Source organism: Oryctolagus cuniculus, chromosome 2 (genome assembly GCF_051225735.1).
Source record: "Oryctolagus cuniculus isolate XC-2025 breed Fujian yellow rabbit chromosome 2, ASM5122573v1, whole genome shotgun sequence".
Classification (NCBI taxonomy): domain Eukaryota; kingdom Metazoa; phylum Chordata; class Mammalia; order Lagomorpha; family Leporidae; genus Oryctolagus; species Oryctolagus cuniculus.
In genome coordinates, this window is record NC_142868.1 from 159,441,117 (window position 1) to 159,457,307 (window position 16,191).

The 16,191-nt window shown below is 45.2% G+C and overlaps 1 protein-coding gene across 3 annotated transcripts in view; it reads right to left on the reverse strand.

Moving 5' to 3' along the window:
- The window catches only part of GTF2A1L (general transcription factor IIA subunit 1 like), a 70,792-nt gene extending 69,166 nt beyond the window's left edge, over positions 1–1,626 (reverse strand). For 2 of the 3 annotated variants that reach the window (XM_089324772.1, XM_089324776.1), the window contains exon 1: positions 1,432–1,626. In XM_089324772.1, coding sequence (XP_089180898.1) covers positions 1,432–1,452 — 21 coding nt within the window. In that variant the 5' untranslated portion in view covers positions 1,453–1,626. 3 annotated transcript variants of the gene reach the window in all.
- Positions 1,627–16,191: the final 14,565 nt, after the last annotated feature.

The window sequence follows — 16,191 nt, forward strand, 5'->3', positions numbered from 1 at the left end:
GAAGTAACGTGATATTTAGTGGCAAAACAGAAATTTAGTTGTGCTGCTCTTCTTTCAAATTGCTTAATCAGGCCAAGATGAAAACTATGGCATTCTAGGACTGCTTAACATTGCCCAGAAAATACTCTAAATAATCCTATTCATGCTAAGAGTAGCTAAGTGTTATACTAATCTCTCTAAATATCCAGAGTAAGCCTATTAATAGGCCAATCGGTAACATTTAAATAACAGGTTGTTCCTGAGCCCATCCATTAAGACCAAGTGCCCCTAGATTACTTGCTTCTTCTAAAATGGTTTAGTTTGATAAAGGCAAACTAAATTGATGCCTCAATGTTAGTCCCAGCTAGTGTGATCACACTTAAAGCTAGAGGAAAAATCTCCTAGGGCTAAAAACATCTTTATGATCTGCCCTCAGAGTTTAACAGCAGTAGTCAAAAAGAACCCATTTGAACACAATTGTTCAAAAGCAAAATAGAAAGCTAACATACCTTCTCTTCTAGAACTACAGTTAGACTTTATATTCCTTTCCCTGTCGTCTTTATTAAAACTATGAGTAGCCTGCAAGTCCATCTGAACCTCTTCCCTATTCAAAACACATAGCATGCCCTCTCCTTGGCGCTCCTGACCTGGTACGCTGGCATACCTGGTAAGCTGACATTCAAGTACAGGTACTTTACATATCTTAACACACGTCATACAGTGGATGCACATTAAAATGACAGATCCGTAAATCTGGACCCTTTTATGGTGCATATGTACATGCACCTTAAAGTACACACACCCCACACGGATCCCGGCAAGCACACTGTCCTCCAGGAAGTGGGAAATCTGTTGAGACGAACTAATAAAGGCGAAGCCTTTTCTTTTTCTCTTTGATTCCACTTATTAAGGTTGACAGAGGGCCTCCCACGTGCCATTTAGTCTGTAAATTCTCCATGTGAGGTTTAGGCACCCCTTAGGAGCAAAAGGGTAAGGGGAGCAGGCTGCACACTTCAGCTGTAAAATGGTAACACTTTGGGGAAAGACCTTAAAAATATGGTGGTGCGGTGACACGAAGTAGCAGTATCTACCACCTCCGGTTAGTACACTGTATTGTCACCAACCAGCTAAAACCACCTTGAGAATGTTCTAGACAGAAAGTCAGCAGGGTTTCCGAGTCCCCCTTCTAAACACCCCAACCTAAACCATCTGTCGGGGTGGAAAGGGCACCAGGAAGGACACCTGCTCTCCAGGTGGGGTTGGGTCCCACTTCCGGCCGAACTACTGGCCCCCATGGGCTTCCAACCCAACATGGGGGTGAGGAGGAGCCCCAGCGCCCGAGGAGGGGGGTCATGAAAGCCAAAGGGGGCACAAAAGGGTGGGCGGCCTTCAGCGGCCATGAACCAGAGTCCCAGGAAGCGCCCTCAACACACAGCCCGGAGTGCCCCTTACCACAGGGTTGACACAGGCCATGACGGCGGCTGCAGCGCCTGGCCCTTCACGCCTGCGCAGCACGCGGGCCGCCCCGAGAACGCCGGGCCCGTTTTGAACGGCGGTGCACGCAGCTGGCGCAACCGCGGAGGACGCCGGGCGCGGGGTCGGGGCGGAGGAAGAGTTGAGCCCGGCTAACCGAAGGCGCGGGGCCGGGGTGGGGAGGGGCTGGGGGCTGGGGGCTGGGGCCCGGCGCTGGAGCTGGGGCGCCAGGTGATCCTGATGAGCGCAAAAAAGGAGACCCGCCATCCTGTCAGCGTCTCGGCTTTGCACGTTAAAGTCACCTGGGAGGCATAAAAGCTAGCGCCCGAGTCGTGGCCCTGGGAATCTGAAGATAAAATGCAGGCAAAGTGGGAAACCACTGCTAGAAGGAAGCCAGGTGGCCAAAATCAGCCATGGGGCTTCCCTTCCTCCGGCGGAACAGCCATCTCTGGACCCGAAGTAACTCCGGCCCTCGCCTGAGGCGCTGAGCTTCTAGGGGCACACCTCACGGAGCCAAAAAGCGACAACTCGAGGGGCCCGGCAGGGACAGATGATCTCAACAGGTGGAGAAGAGAAGACGTCATCTTTGCGGGCACTCAGCCCTCCTCAGCACCCTGTCTTGCCTGCAAGATGGGTCTTGACCTAGCCAGATGGTTAAGCTACTGGGTGATTAAAAATCCTGTGGGGTTTTAAATTGGCTATGTATTTACCTGTGCCTGTAAGTGCAGAAAAGCTATTTATACCCTGTTTCTCTGTATTTGCTTTGCCTGGGTCGGGTACCTTAGGGTTTGTGAGTTTCAAGCAGGTGATTTATAAGACACCCTGAAGAAACTTTCCTAAATTGAAAACTATTGGAAATTTCTTTTACGAAAAGCCAAGACGTTTATATGGTAATTTTTAATGGCTAGGTCTCTCTACCTGGCAGTTCACCACCAAGAGTATTCAAAGTGACTTATTATTCACCCAAAATAGAAAAGTAGTCATTGATTCCTACTGATATTATGAAATCCAATTAAATTATTCAAGCTGGGAAATAAGAAAGCTGAAAGGCATCTTGTTTTCCATCTTTTTCATAGCAAGGTTTTAAAACTTTACCCCTAAATGCATGGGATTGGTAATCCCCTAACCTTTTGTGACAGCATACTGTTTTATTTTACTTCGTTATATATTTATTACGCTCTTCTCAGGGCTATACTGTGGATCATGCATATTTTTAAAATTAGCTTTGGACCTTGGTACCCATAAAAATGTGACTAACAGTTGAATTTTTATTTCTCAGTAAACTTAAGATATGCAGGTTTAGAGACGTTATGCTGCATTGGCAGAGAAATGTCAGCAGCTTTATATTTGCCCCTTGGTGTCTATCTGAATGGTCACTCACAGGCTCAGCTATAATTCCTTCCTGATGATAGACAATGATCATTAGAGGACGTATGCATTAAGCCAAGTTCTAGGTGAATCCAAGTTGAAAATCTGCTATGGACCTGTGGTGGTAGCCAGGTCACACTGTAACCTGCAGTTGACCCCTGCCTCCTGCTGTTCACAACCTGGGATTATCCCTTCCCACATTGTACCATGGTTTAGCTGACCAATGGAATAAGGCAGAAGTAATGGAATATCACTCTTCTTTTTAAATATTTATTTTTATTTATTTGAAAGGCAGAGTTACGGAGAGGTAGAGCCAGAGAGAAAGAGATCTTCTATCACTGGTTCACTCTCCAGATGACTACAGCGGCCAAAACTGAGCTGATCCGAAGCTAGGAGCCAGGAACTTCTTCCAGATCTCCCATGCGGGTGCAAGGGCCCAAGTAGTTGGGCCACCTCCTACTGCTTTCCCAGGCCAAAGCAGAGAGCAAGATCAGAAGTGGAGCAGCCAGGACTCAAACCGGTGCCCATAGGGGATGCAGGCTAGGGCTTTAACCCGCTGTGCCACAGCGCAGGCCCCATGGTATATCACTTCTGAGACAAGATTATAAATGACTGTAGATTCTTTCTTGGGCTCTTGCTGTCTCTCAGATTGCTCACTTTGGAGGAAGCTAGCTGTCATATCATGAGGACACGCGGGGATCCTGTGGAAAGGCCCACGTGGTAAGCAACCGACACTGTAGCCCACAGTCAGCAAGGATGAAACATCTGCTAACGATCCCGTAAGCCTGGGCAAGGCTCCTTCCCAATCTGAGCTGTTAGATGGCTACAGCCCTGACAGACAGCTTAACAGCATGCTTGTGAAAGACCTTGAACCAGGACCATCCTCCAAGAGTCTCAGATTCCTGATACTCAAAAACTGGGTCAGATAACAAATATTTGCCATTGTAAGTAATTAAATGCTGGAGTCATTTGCTGTAAGGCAAGAGATAACTTCTACAGGGCCCGTTCTCTGATTGGACTACGACTAGGTGAGGCTTGATTTTCCCGCACTGTAACCCCAGCTTGCAAAACTTCTTAAACGTCCTCATCAGTCACAAGGGCATTTGAAAAGCACGTAAAGGAATCTTTATAGACTGACATTTGATAGCTTCGGCCCCAGGTTGTCATGAAATCAGCAGACTGTTAGTCATGTAATGGTCACATTTCTTTCATCAATGTTTCAAACAAAAGGGAAATGTGTTGCATGCACAAAAGCACTTTGGATGCTAAAATTGAAATTTCAAGATCCCAGAGCCTCAGTGAGGCAATTTCGCAGTGAGTCTCTTTTATGCTAGTAAATACAGAACAGAAAAGGAATGCTGAGCTTTGGTCCTTATCTGAGTACCCACTTTGAAATTACACCTGCATCAAGGCTTAGCTCTTCCCCAGCCACCCATCACAGAGACAGCATCGGCTTTTCCTTTCCTCCGGCTTTGTTTCGAGACCATAATCTGTATTTAGCACATCGTTGGCAACCAACACCAGGTTTTATAACTTCAAAGCAAATGTTGATCATCAGATTAATATCTTGTCATTCTGTTTGGTCCTCACTTTTGCCTGGCGGTCTCAGTGAGACCACTCCAAACGTGAAGAAACAACTTCGTTTTGCTCATTGAGAGAAAAGGTACATCTGTGAAGCCTCCTTTTGTCTGGATACGAACATTTAAAACACATTTTTGAGATAGCCCAGGATCTTTCACATGGTAAACTTTACAATCCAATACAGAGTATTTCAGTAACTGTGCAGACCCTAAGTATATTTACCAATAATGAAAAACACAAGTGTTTGAGCATATGGCTTGAGGCAGCAAATAGTCATAATTAGTTTCTGAACATTTTGCAACCAATGCACTAAACCAAGCAGTATCGTGTTTCTCCAGCTCTGTTTCATCCTTCACATCATCCAGGAAATGAAAATCCAGATCATCTCTGCCTCATCCTGTAATTCTGAAATGGTTACAGTGCTGGCACTTCTGATTGACTTATTCTCTGTGCTTTTGTAACATTTTCCATTTTGTAATACGGCTCAGAAATCAACTTACATTCCTTGAACATTAGATGCTATTCCACCAAGGTGAATCACTCCCTCCACCCCAACAGGATTTCAGTTAAAGTGACTGAACAATGCAATGCCGTGGCCAACTGGCCATTTGTCCACACAGTGGGACACTACTAATAAACACTTCACGGGGCCGGCGCTGTGGCATGGCGGGTAGGAGCCGCCACCTACAGTGCCGGCATCCCACGTGGGCGCCAGTTCGAGACCCGGCTCCTCCACTTCCAATCCAGCTCTCCACTATGGCCTGGGGAAGCAGTGGAAGATGGCCCAAGTCCTTGGGGCCCTGCATCCATCTGGAAGACCCGGAAGAAGCTCCTGGCTCCTGGCTTCAATCTGCGCAGCTCCGGTCATTGCGGCCAATTGGAGAGTGAACCAGCAGATGGAAGACCTCTCTCTCTACCTCTCCTCCTCTCTCTGTGTAACTCTGACTTTCACATAAATAAATAAATCACAAAAAAGCACATTACTGCCTGTTTCAAGATTTTTTAATATTCAAAAGATGTATACATTGTGTACATACAGAAGTTACTGATTACCATCAGCTCATGGGGAGTATGCAGAGTAACTTCAAACACAATTTTCCCCATCACTACTTTCTAATGTTCTCCTCAGGGTCTTGATAAGGATTCAGTAATTTCCTAGCTAACAAGTGATTATATTTTCATTTCTTTAATCATAATGTGTACAACCATAATCACACATGAACATGAAATATTAGCAAGGATAATATTCATTGTCTTCAATTAATCCTGCAACCTAAATTTCCATTTAAAGAAGATGGAGTTGATAAAGACCAATAATCTGAACTTAAGGCTGTGATTGGGAGAGAACCAACCAGCTTTGTTCCTACGATCACTGGATTTCCCTTCCTGCCTTTCTAATTTGTTTCACTGTTGAGAGAGCCAAATGGCTGTATCTTGAGTATTCTTTGTTGTTGCTTTGGTGCTTCAGATATCAAGAGAAGCAGGGTACATGCGTTGGATCCACTTCTTCTATTCCTTACACTAAGAAGAGTTCAAAATGCTGGACGTTACATATTAAGCAAGCATACGGTTCTAAAAGGTAAAGAACTGACCAGTTAGGAACCTCACAACTGAAAGAATGACACAGCAGTGAGTTCCCTGGCTTCCTTTTTGCCTGATCCCAGATTGGATGTCAGAGAATCTGGCCACCCAAATACACCAAAGACAGAGACAAGCAAAGCTTGCTGTCTCCAGCCAAAGGACTGTGATAGGGGCAGCAAGGTAGAAAGCTCTCAGACGAGCCACTTTTCTCCATCCAAACACCACTGAAGATCATGGTGGCCCCATTCTCACCGTTACTGCTGCTTGAAATGGTGTTTTTCTTTGGGCTTTGGAGGTGGACGACATTACAGTTCCATAAATTTAAGTCTCCTATGGTATGAACAGTTCCATTTGCTCGCTAGCATTGCCCTGGCCACATAAATAAGTTACTAACCTCTACTTGTTCACTCTTGGTGTGCTAATGAGTAATTCCATATTTGAATTTTTTTCCACTTGGGGTTACGTTTTATCCTTATATGGATAGGTCAAGAAAAGTAAACACCTGGCTTTGCTTCAAGTACAGGAACACACCTTCAGCAGCTACACAATGGCTCGAAGATACCTTTAACAAGAGACCTACTTCATCTAAGGGTGGATATTAAGTGAGAAAACATGGTCCCTGGCGCCTAAGAGATGTTAAAAGGTAACATTACTTCCTCTCCACTTTCAGCAGCTCTTATAAACAAGGTTACATCAAATTTAAGACAAACATGTTCATCTTCCCCACTTCTTGAAAATGTGTGTGTGCTTATTAAGAAAAGAACATTTGTAACTGTAAGTGTGATACACTTTAAATTTCTTGAGGACTGGACTGGGACTGTGTATTATTCATTCTCATGTACCCCATACGTTTCTAGAAGAGTACTCAAGTATGCAAAGCATCCACTAAATGTTACTGATTTGAATTTACTGGTAGACTGTATAGAATAGTCTTAGCCTATTTATTGGGAGGAGAAGGGAGGATTAGACTATCTTTGGAAGAAGCAGTGCATTGATCTCAGTTCATCCTATAACTCACTCATGCAGTGTTTTTATTCATCACATAGATCTCAAGTTCTGGCCGAGAAAGCAGTCTCCTACCCCTGGCAGTGCTGCTGCCATCACCTGCCACCACCCTTGTAGAGCCTCCTCCCAGAAAATGAGAAAAACCACTGTGGACAGAGCCGCTGCAATATAAACCCCAGACAATGCAGAAAGGAAGAAAAACACGCAGCTACAATGTCATGGCATCAGTACTTAAAATTCCTTCTGAGGGGGAAGCGGCGGCGGGGAAGGCGTCCTGGGACAGGACCCCGCTCCTGAGATCAACAGAAGGGTATTCCAGGAAGAGGGCACCTCCATCAGCCCAAGCTCGAGCCTTGTAAACAGGATGGGTTGGAAGAAAGATGAACCATTCAGTCTGGCAGGGATGGAGAACAAGCAAGTTGTGGCAAAAGCTGAAGCTGGCTGGTGAGCGGGGGCCGGATGATGTGTCCCCAGTGGCTGCAGTGTGAAGGTGGGTGGGGGGATGGCCACACTGGAGGCAAAGCAGCCATTAAGCAGCTCTGTGTGAAGAGCCTGCAGCAAAGGTGACAGCCGCAGGGAAGAATCCCAAGCTGGAAGTGACTTTCCCTGCATTCAATCACATACAGCAGACAGGAAGAGAGGGGGAAGACCCCAGGAGCCCGAGGGGGCCGGGGAGGGAAAGGATCTGGAGCACTCACCGTCTTACCCAAGGCCATCTCTGATCACAGCGTGAGTTTAATATAGATCTGTCCTTTTCCACAATGGGCACTTAGCAAACCTTTGAAAAGTGTTTCAGAATATCTCAAAATTATCCACTGGAGAGGCAGGCTCTTGGCATTTAACAATGGCACTGTTCAAAGCTGCTCTTTCCTTGTCCTTTTCATGGCTCTTGAGGACCTTTGGGTGGAATTCTCTCTAAGAGATGTGAAAATATCAAAATAAAACTGCAGAAAAGGACAAGCATGGCAGCGAGGTGTCACCTCCCACCTGCACCCAGCAGCTCCCGGCCTTGTGAGCAGAGGAAAACCTGGGCAGATTTCCCAAGCCATGGCTACCTTAACCGTTTGTTCTCTGTTAGGGGAAATGGACAGTCTTGGTCTCGAAAATCCCACAACCCCCTCATTTCAGTCAGTAAAGTCAGTATTCAGGGTTAACACCAGCACCGAGCATATTGAAAGATGTGACCAGAATTTTCAAGAGAATAAAATCAAAGCCAGTCAACTGTAAAGATCCTTAAAGATGTGGGAACCTCAATGGAAAGGCTCTGAATCCAGTTCCGTTTCTGGAAAAGAAGCTAAGAAATGATACATGGGGGATACAGGCCTGTGTTCACCTGTCCCATACACTCTGCTTCCCTCCTGTGCAGGGGTGAACGTCTGTGCTCTAAGCCAGCCGCACTGCCCGTACCTTGGGTGCCATCTCCTCTTGTCTTCTCAGAGACAGAGACATGGCCCTAGCAGTCAACTCTCTCCCTCACATCATTCATTTTCCTCTCACTGTTGGGTCACTGCCAGTGTGCAGAAACACCCACCAACCAGTGGGGTGCCAAGGACGGGAGTGTAGGCAGTCAGCCCTGGGCACAGACAATAATGGGATGCATTGTTGAGCATTTGACACAATTCTAAAACAACTAACAGGCAGTCTGCTTTTGATTATCACCACATGCTGACATTCTGAGCAATGTCCACAATAAAATACTCTACCTCCCCCTCAATTTTTCTATTGTTGGGCATCCTAAAAAATCATTGCAATTACCGTTCAGTTTTAATATTGCCTATGAAAGACTCGAGCCAGCACATGTTAACTTCTCAGTATTTAGCAAATGTTGTATTTACATGGGCATTAATTTTAAGGACTCCGGTTAGGCAGTTGGGTCCCTGACACACGTGGGCTCAGATACACGTACTCCTGTGGGGCATTCACACTGCTCTACAATCACTCAAACCTGTTTCAGGCACGGCTTGTGTCTCCATCCCTCTGGGAGCTACATATTCTTGGATTTAAACTATAGCTTTATAACAAACAGTGATAGTAGAGATGACGAAATGTAACAGGTTACTTTAAGTCTCATTCTGTGTGATCATGTGAGTTTTCACTCTTGCCTTTAAATCCGGATGAGTAAAATAGAGCATGAATTTCAAGATCTATTTTTATTTGTTAAGCTGCGTTGGGTTACTTTGTATATGAAACGCTTGCTGTATTTGAGTAATAAATAAAAATTGAAGTTTTCTCTCTTAGTTGTGAATTTTCTTTATCATGGAACTTTGAAATTAGTCCATTTTCACCTCATTTGCTGTGTGAGCATTTTTGCTGTGGCAAGAACTTGGAGTGCACCCCACCCCTCCCTTCAAGAAGGTTCTATCACATCGTTTCAGACCTCACAGATGAGCTATGGACCTCAACCACTGGACTTGAAAGCACGCATGAACCTCCGAGTTTGACAGACACTTTGAGAGCATGGGCTGTGGCAGGCAGCTCTCTGCCGGCCACTTCCCTGAAGATGGACAGTCAATAGCTCAAGCTATGCAGGGCCATGCTGTTAGCCTATGGGGTCACCTCGGGAACCTCACCAGCCGACACTGACATCACTCTCGCTGGTTCAGGGACCTCACCTGTCATCACAGAGCTCTGCTGTTACTCAAGCAACCTCTCCAAAGAAACACGTGTCTAAGGATACACCTCATGCTTTAATTAGACCTCATTTTCCACAGAGGTCAGCTTCCATCCTCATGGAGCAACTAGATTTTAAGAATTTGGGTCTCGCCGTTCAATGTACCTTGTCTATCAATGTATTCCTGTGAATTTTTCTTATGATAGTCTCCTCCCTATTTAAACATTAGGAAGAAAAATTCTCTTAACATGTCAGTAAACCATATGATTCAAGAAATCCTACTTTGATCATCTCCTTGCTTTTTAATGTTGGTATGTTTATTTTTACTTACTTCAACGACAAAGTCAGGAGACAGAGTTCTCCCATCTGCTGATTCACTTCCCAAAATCCCACAACAGCTAGAGCTGGGACATGCCAAAGCCAGGAGCTATAGATTCAATTTAGGTCTCCTGCGTGGGTGGCAAGGACCCAAGTACTTGAGCCAGCGCCTGCTGCCTCCAAGGGTGCACATTAGCAGAAAACTAGAATCACAAGCTGAACCAGGACCTGAACCTGGGGATTCTCCAATATGGGATGCAAGAGTCCCAAGAGGAATCTTAATCCTATTTATTTGAACCTTAAAAAAACAGTTTTTTGGGGCCAACACAGTGGCACAGTGGGTTAAAGCTCTGGCCCACAGTGCCGGCATCCTATATGGGCACCTAGTCCACTTCCAATCCAGCTCTCTGCTATGGCTGGGAAAGCAGTAGAAGATGGCCCAAGTCCTTGGGCCCCTGCACTTGCACGGGAGACCCAGAAGAAGCTCCTGGACTTCAGATCAGCCCAACTCTGGCCGTTGCAGATACTTGGGGAGTGAACCAGCAGATGAAAGAACTCTCTCTCTCTGCCCCTGCCTCTCTGTAACTCCGCCTTTCAAATAAATAAATAAATCTTAAAAAAAAAAAAAAAGGAAAGAAGCCTTGAGCTAGAGTTCTAAAAACGTTTTAAAACTAAACAGGGGCTCTAGGCCGGCGCTGCGGCTCACTAGGCTAATCCTCCGCCTTGCGGCGCCAGCACACCGGGTTCTAGTCCCGGTCGGGGCGCCGGATTCTGTCCGGGTTGCCCCTCTTCCAGGCCAGCTCTCTGCTGTGGCCCGGGAGTGCAGTGGAGGATGGCCCAAGTGCTTGGGCCCTGCACCCCATGGGAGACCAGGATAAGTACCTGGCTCCTGCCATCGGATCAGCACAGTGAGCCGGCTGCAGTGCGCCGGCAGCGGCGGCCATTGGAGGGTGAACCAATGGCAAAAGGAAGACCTTTCTCTCTGTTTCTCTCTCTCACTGTCCACTCTGCCTGTCAAAAAAAAAAAAAAAAAAACTAAATAGGGGCTCAGTGGAAAGAACAGGTCCTCAAAGAAGGAGGTACCTTTCTCTGAAGGGAGGAGAGAACTTCTAATTTGACTACGACCTTGCCTAAATATGATCAGAGTTGGTGAACTCAAAAGGCTTCCATAGCCTTGGCAACTCATGACAAGAGCCTTGGGTGATTACTGATGCCATAAACAAGAGTGTCAATTTGTTAAGTCAACAACAGGAGTCACTGTGCACTTACTCCTCATGTAGGATCTCTGTCCTTAATGTGCTGTACATCGTGATTTAATGCTATAACTAGTACTCAAACAGTATTTTTCACTTTGTGTTTCTATGTGGGTGCAAACTGTTGAAATCTTTACTTAATATATGCTAAACTGATCTTCTGTATATAAAGAGAATTGAAAATGAATCTTGATGTGAATGGAAGGAGGGAGGGAAAGGGGAGGGTTGCGGGTGGGAGGGAAGTTATGGGGAGGGGGGAGCCATTGTAATCCATAAGCTGTACTTTGGAAATTTATATTCATTAAATAAAAGTTTAAAAAAAAAGAAAAAAAAAGATAATGAATGTTACAAAAAAAAAAAAAAAAACTAAATAGGGGCTGGCACCATGGCACAGTAGGTTAATCCTCCGCCTGTGGTGTCAGCATCCCAAATGGGTGCTGGTTCTAGTCCTGGCTGCCCCACTTCCAGTCCAGCTCTCTATTGTGGCCTGGGAAGGCAGTGGAGGATGGCCCAAGTGCTTGGACCCCTGCACCTGCGTGGGAGACCAGGAAGAAGCACCTGACTCCTGGCTTTGGATCGGCACAGCTCCAGCCATGTGGCCATTTGGGGAATGAACCAACTCTCTGTCTCTCCCTCTCACTGTCTGTAACTCTACCTCTCAAATAAATAAATAATCTTTAAAAAAAAAAAAAAACTAGGCGATAAATTAATAAACAGTACAGTAGGATGATTTGGCAGTTGTTCAACTTGTACCTTTTATACATCATTTAATTGATTCACTTAGTATCGATATTTACATAGAAAATTACCATATCAGATTGCAATAAAGAACCACAAAGTTCAAACTGTTAAATAGCTATGAAAACCATGAATAAAACGTGCTTTTTTCATCCTGCAGGAGTCTGTTGGCATTCTCCTGACAACCTCTCTGAGCCCCCTCCAACCTCCTGGGTCTCCCCAACCCCTGGCTCACTCCCTTCTGGCCACCCAGAGCCACCCAGAGCCCTCAGCTCTCTGTGATCCTCCTGCAGGCTGAACCTACTGCTTCAGCACCTGTGCACCAGCAGCGCCCTCTACTGGACACACTTGTCCCTGCGGGATCCGGAGGGTATCCTCCCTCTTTCAGCTCTTGGCTAGAACATCATCTCACCAGAGAAGATCTCCGGAACAATGTACCTAAAGCAGCATCCATCTACAGCAGTGATCATAACTTTACACCTGTCTATTGTCTGGCCTCTTCTTAGGGACCCTTCTGAAGAGCAGAAATCCACTGTGTTTGTGATTGCTTATCCCCGGTGCCTAGAAAAATACTGGTACATGGTAAGCACTCAATAAACATGAGAAGGATCAGCAAGGTGGTTAACTGGAACAACAAGGAATCCTGAGGTTATTCAAGGGGTCCAATTGTGGTGGCCAATAATCTTAGGACTTCGTACACTGGAATGTGGAAGATGTCTTCAGGGATCCCTTGTGTGTTCAGCTGCACACTCAGACCTGCACTCATTAGGTTTTGGAAGGAGAGTGATCTGACAAAGAATGACCACATCAGCCCATCAAGATTTCTGAGTGAGGGCTAAGAGGCCATCTTGAAAGGGACAATCCCGGTTATTGCTCTCTGGGAACTGAAACCGGGCAAGGCTTTGTCCCTGAGTCAAATAGAATATTCTCTTGCAAGCACATATTTGCTTGCTGTTCTCTGAGTCTGAAAACACAATCCTGGCCTGCAATTTTTAAGAGACTACATTGACCCTGATACCTGCCAAAACAGGATAGATTAATCATAATACTTTATAAATCTTTTAAAATAAAGACTTGAGAGTTTATTAACTCTCATTAGGAAATGTTTCTTTGGAAGCTGTGAAGAATAAAGGAACTATATTTCTGTCTTTTTTAAAGTTAGAAATGGTTACAGGTAAGCATAGTGTTAAAAATTTTCAGGATGAGTAAAAGTGTATTCAACATTTTTAGACAAGGAATTAAAAATACTTTAAAGTGTTTGTCTACCACATTAATTTTAATTATACTCCATCGGACTCACAATGCTTTGAAATGCCCTCAAGATCTTTATTAATCATAATACAACACCACTAAACTCCAAGGCCATTTTCAGTTCTGGGTAGCAGCAGCTTGCCTGAGAGCACCCTCTTCTGTTTAAAGGGTGTACTGCAAGTTACAGTTCAAAGAATTCTCAGCAATTCTGGGTGTCTCAGGAAAATGGTAACACTACACAATTGATTTGAATAATCCACCCTACTTTCTGGGGGTTTTGAAGGCTGTGGTGGTGCAATATACAAAGGTACCTTAAAAAGTTCGTGGAGGCTGGGGCCAGCGCTGTGGCACAGCAGGTTAACGCCCTGGCCTGAAGCACTGGCATCCCATATGGGCACTGGTTTGAGACCCAGCTGCTCCACTTCTGATCAGGCTCTCTGCTGTGGCTTGGGAAAGTAGTAGAAGATGGCCCAAGTCCTTGGGCCCCTGCACCCACGTGGGAGACCCGGAGGAAGCTCCTGGCTTCTGGCTTCAGATTGGCGCAGCTCCAGCCATTGTAGCCAACTGGGGAGTGAACCAGCAGATGGAAGACCTCTCTCCCTCCCTCCCTCTCTCTCTCTCTCTCTCTCTGCCTCTCCTCTCTCTGTGTAACTCTGACTTAAAAAAAAAAAAAAAAAGCTCGCGGAGGGGCCAGCACTATGGCTTAGTGGGCTAAGCCTCTGCCTGCAGCACCTGATTCACATGAGGGTGCTGGTTTGTGTCCCCACAACTTCTCTTCTGATACAGCTCTCTGCTATGGCCTGGGAAAGCAGTAGAGGATGGCCCAAGGTCTTGGGATCCTGCACCCACGTGGGAGACCCAGAGGAACTCCTGGCTCCTGGCTTCAGCTCAGCTGCGGCCATTGCATTTATCTGTGGAGTGAACCAGAAGATGGAAGATCTGTCTCTCCCTCTGCAACTCTACCTCTCAAATAAATACCATATTTTTAAAAAAAGTTCATGGAAAATGGAATTAAAAGGTAAAGGTAATTTGATGCAAAATAACTTTGGAATCCATGTATTTTCAGAATACGCATTTTCCACAAACTTTCTAAAGACCTTTCATACGTGAAGCAGAAGTAGCAAACTGTAAGGCACCGTGGCGATTTGCATTTCTGCCCCCAGAAATGAACTTCAGTGTTTTAAAACATGGGGCAGTTACACTCATCAGTTTCCCTTTTCCTTACAGATGAAACATGATTTTGAAGGTACAGTATCCCTGCAGCTTTTTTTATCTATGGTATTTTTCTGTAACTCAACTATTTGCTTCCTAACCAGCCATTCCATCTTGCTTTAAAAATTCATATTTTGATGCTAATTCTAAGCAGGAACTTATTAATACTCATAACAAGAAAAGTCCTTGTTTCACATTACCCAGTGAGATAGGCAGGTAATTAGGTTGAGCCCCATGAAATTGCCCTCAGGAATGGAAACTACTGGCAGACGGCTCAGCCAAAGGCACACACGGAGCCCTATGCCTTAGGTCGCTCCAGAAGGCCCGAGGGGTCCATGGAATGGAGTAGGAACGGAGAACAGGCAGGGTCCATGTCAGGGAAGTCTGAGAAGAACCGAGACAAAACAGAAAGTGCTGATGGATGGGGATTTGAGAAATGTTGGTACAAATACATTTAGGCCACTTGATCCTTTTGTTGCTAGAGCCACATCATGTTAATCCCAGCAACAGCTAAAACATTGGTGCTTGGTGATATGGCCTTGAAATATTAACTTTAGTAGCTAAATAAAAATTTCATTTCAACACAAAGCAGATTGTTTTAAACTATTTCTATTTTAATTTTTTACTTTTTAAATTTTGGATTGACATGAAATGCTTGTACATTTTATGGTCTACAGTGCAATATTTTAACCAACATACCCAGCACAGACATACCCAGCACAGACCCACCATCCGAGGCAAGCAGCCCTTCCACTTCCCTCATCTCGGGTGCCCTGCTGTTCCGTGGAACACCGGAGCCCTCACCTCCACCTGGCTGCAGTCAGCCCCCGTGATCCAAGCTCACCGCATCCTCCCCACCCCTCCCAGCCTCTAGCACTCGCTACGCTAGACTCAGACTGACCACGTGTTTCTTATAGACAGGAGGGTGGTGACATCCTTGGCTTGGGTTTTTATCAGCTCTTGTTTATCTCCCCTACCCTCCCACCCCATCCCATATACACACTCTGTTTGTGAACTACATTTCTGAACAATTGTGTAAAATAGCTTCTACACTTTAAAAACTTCGCTTTTGGCTGTTCTCTCGTGCACAGGGAGGCAGCCTGTCAGGTTTCCCCCACCTGACAATAAACCTCTCCTTTAAAAAAAATAAAAAAAAAAAACTTTACTTTAAGTGCACATTATTTCTTTAGTACTACTATACTGTTGACTGAAGTTGGAGAATTCCACAGACTTCTGCTGTGGACAAAGTTTGTCCTGGTGTCAGGAAAAATGGCGAGAGAACCGCTGAAGAGCAGAAGTCCTGTGTTGCGCATCCATCCAGCTTGTAACCCATTCATTGTCTTTGAGTTTTATTTTACAACTCTGCAAGCTGCACATGATCCTTGTCCATAGAACTGCAAATGTACCATGTTAGGATGGAGAAATGATTGGTTAGCGCCCTGTAAAGAGACCTACTATGCATCGACTTGGCTGTGATCTCCGAATTCTCATTGGAACTAGTTCTAACATTTTTCAGGTTTCCTCATTAGCTCAGGAGTTCAAGAAAATCTTAGGCATACACTCACTTCAGATCTTAGTGAGTCATGACTACACCCTCTTTTAGAAATCCTTTGTTATTTACATCAATTACAGCTTGCTGGTGTTATTTTTCCAGCATATGCCAAGATGTCATGTTCTCCAGCTCCTTAATAGTGAAGCTGTGTACCTAGGCCAGACGGAAAGTCAATTGTTTAAGGTTATTGAAATTGATTTGATACCTTTATAAAAAAAAATAGCCCCAGGCCTTGCAAAAGAAGCTAGAAGTCCACAGCATGGCAAGAA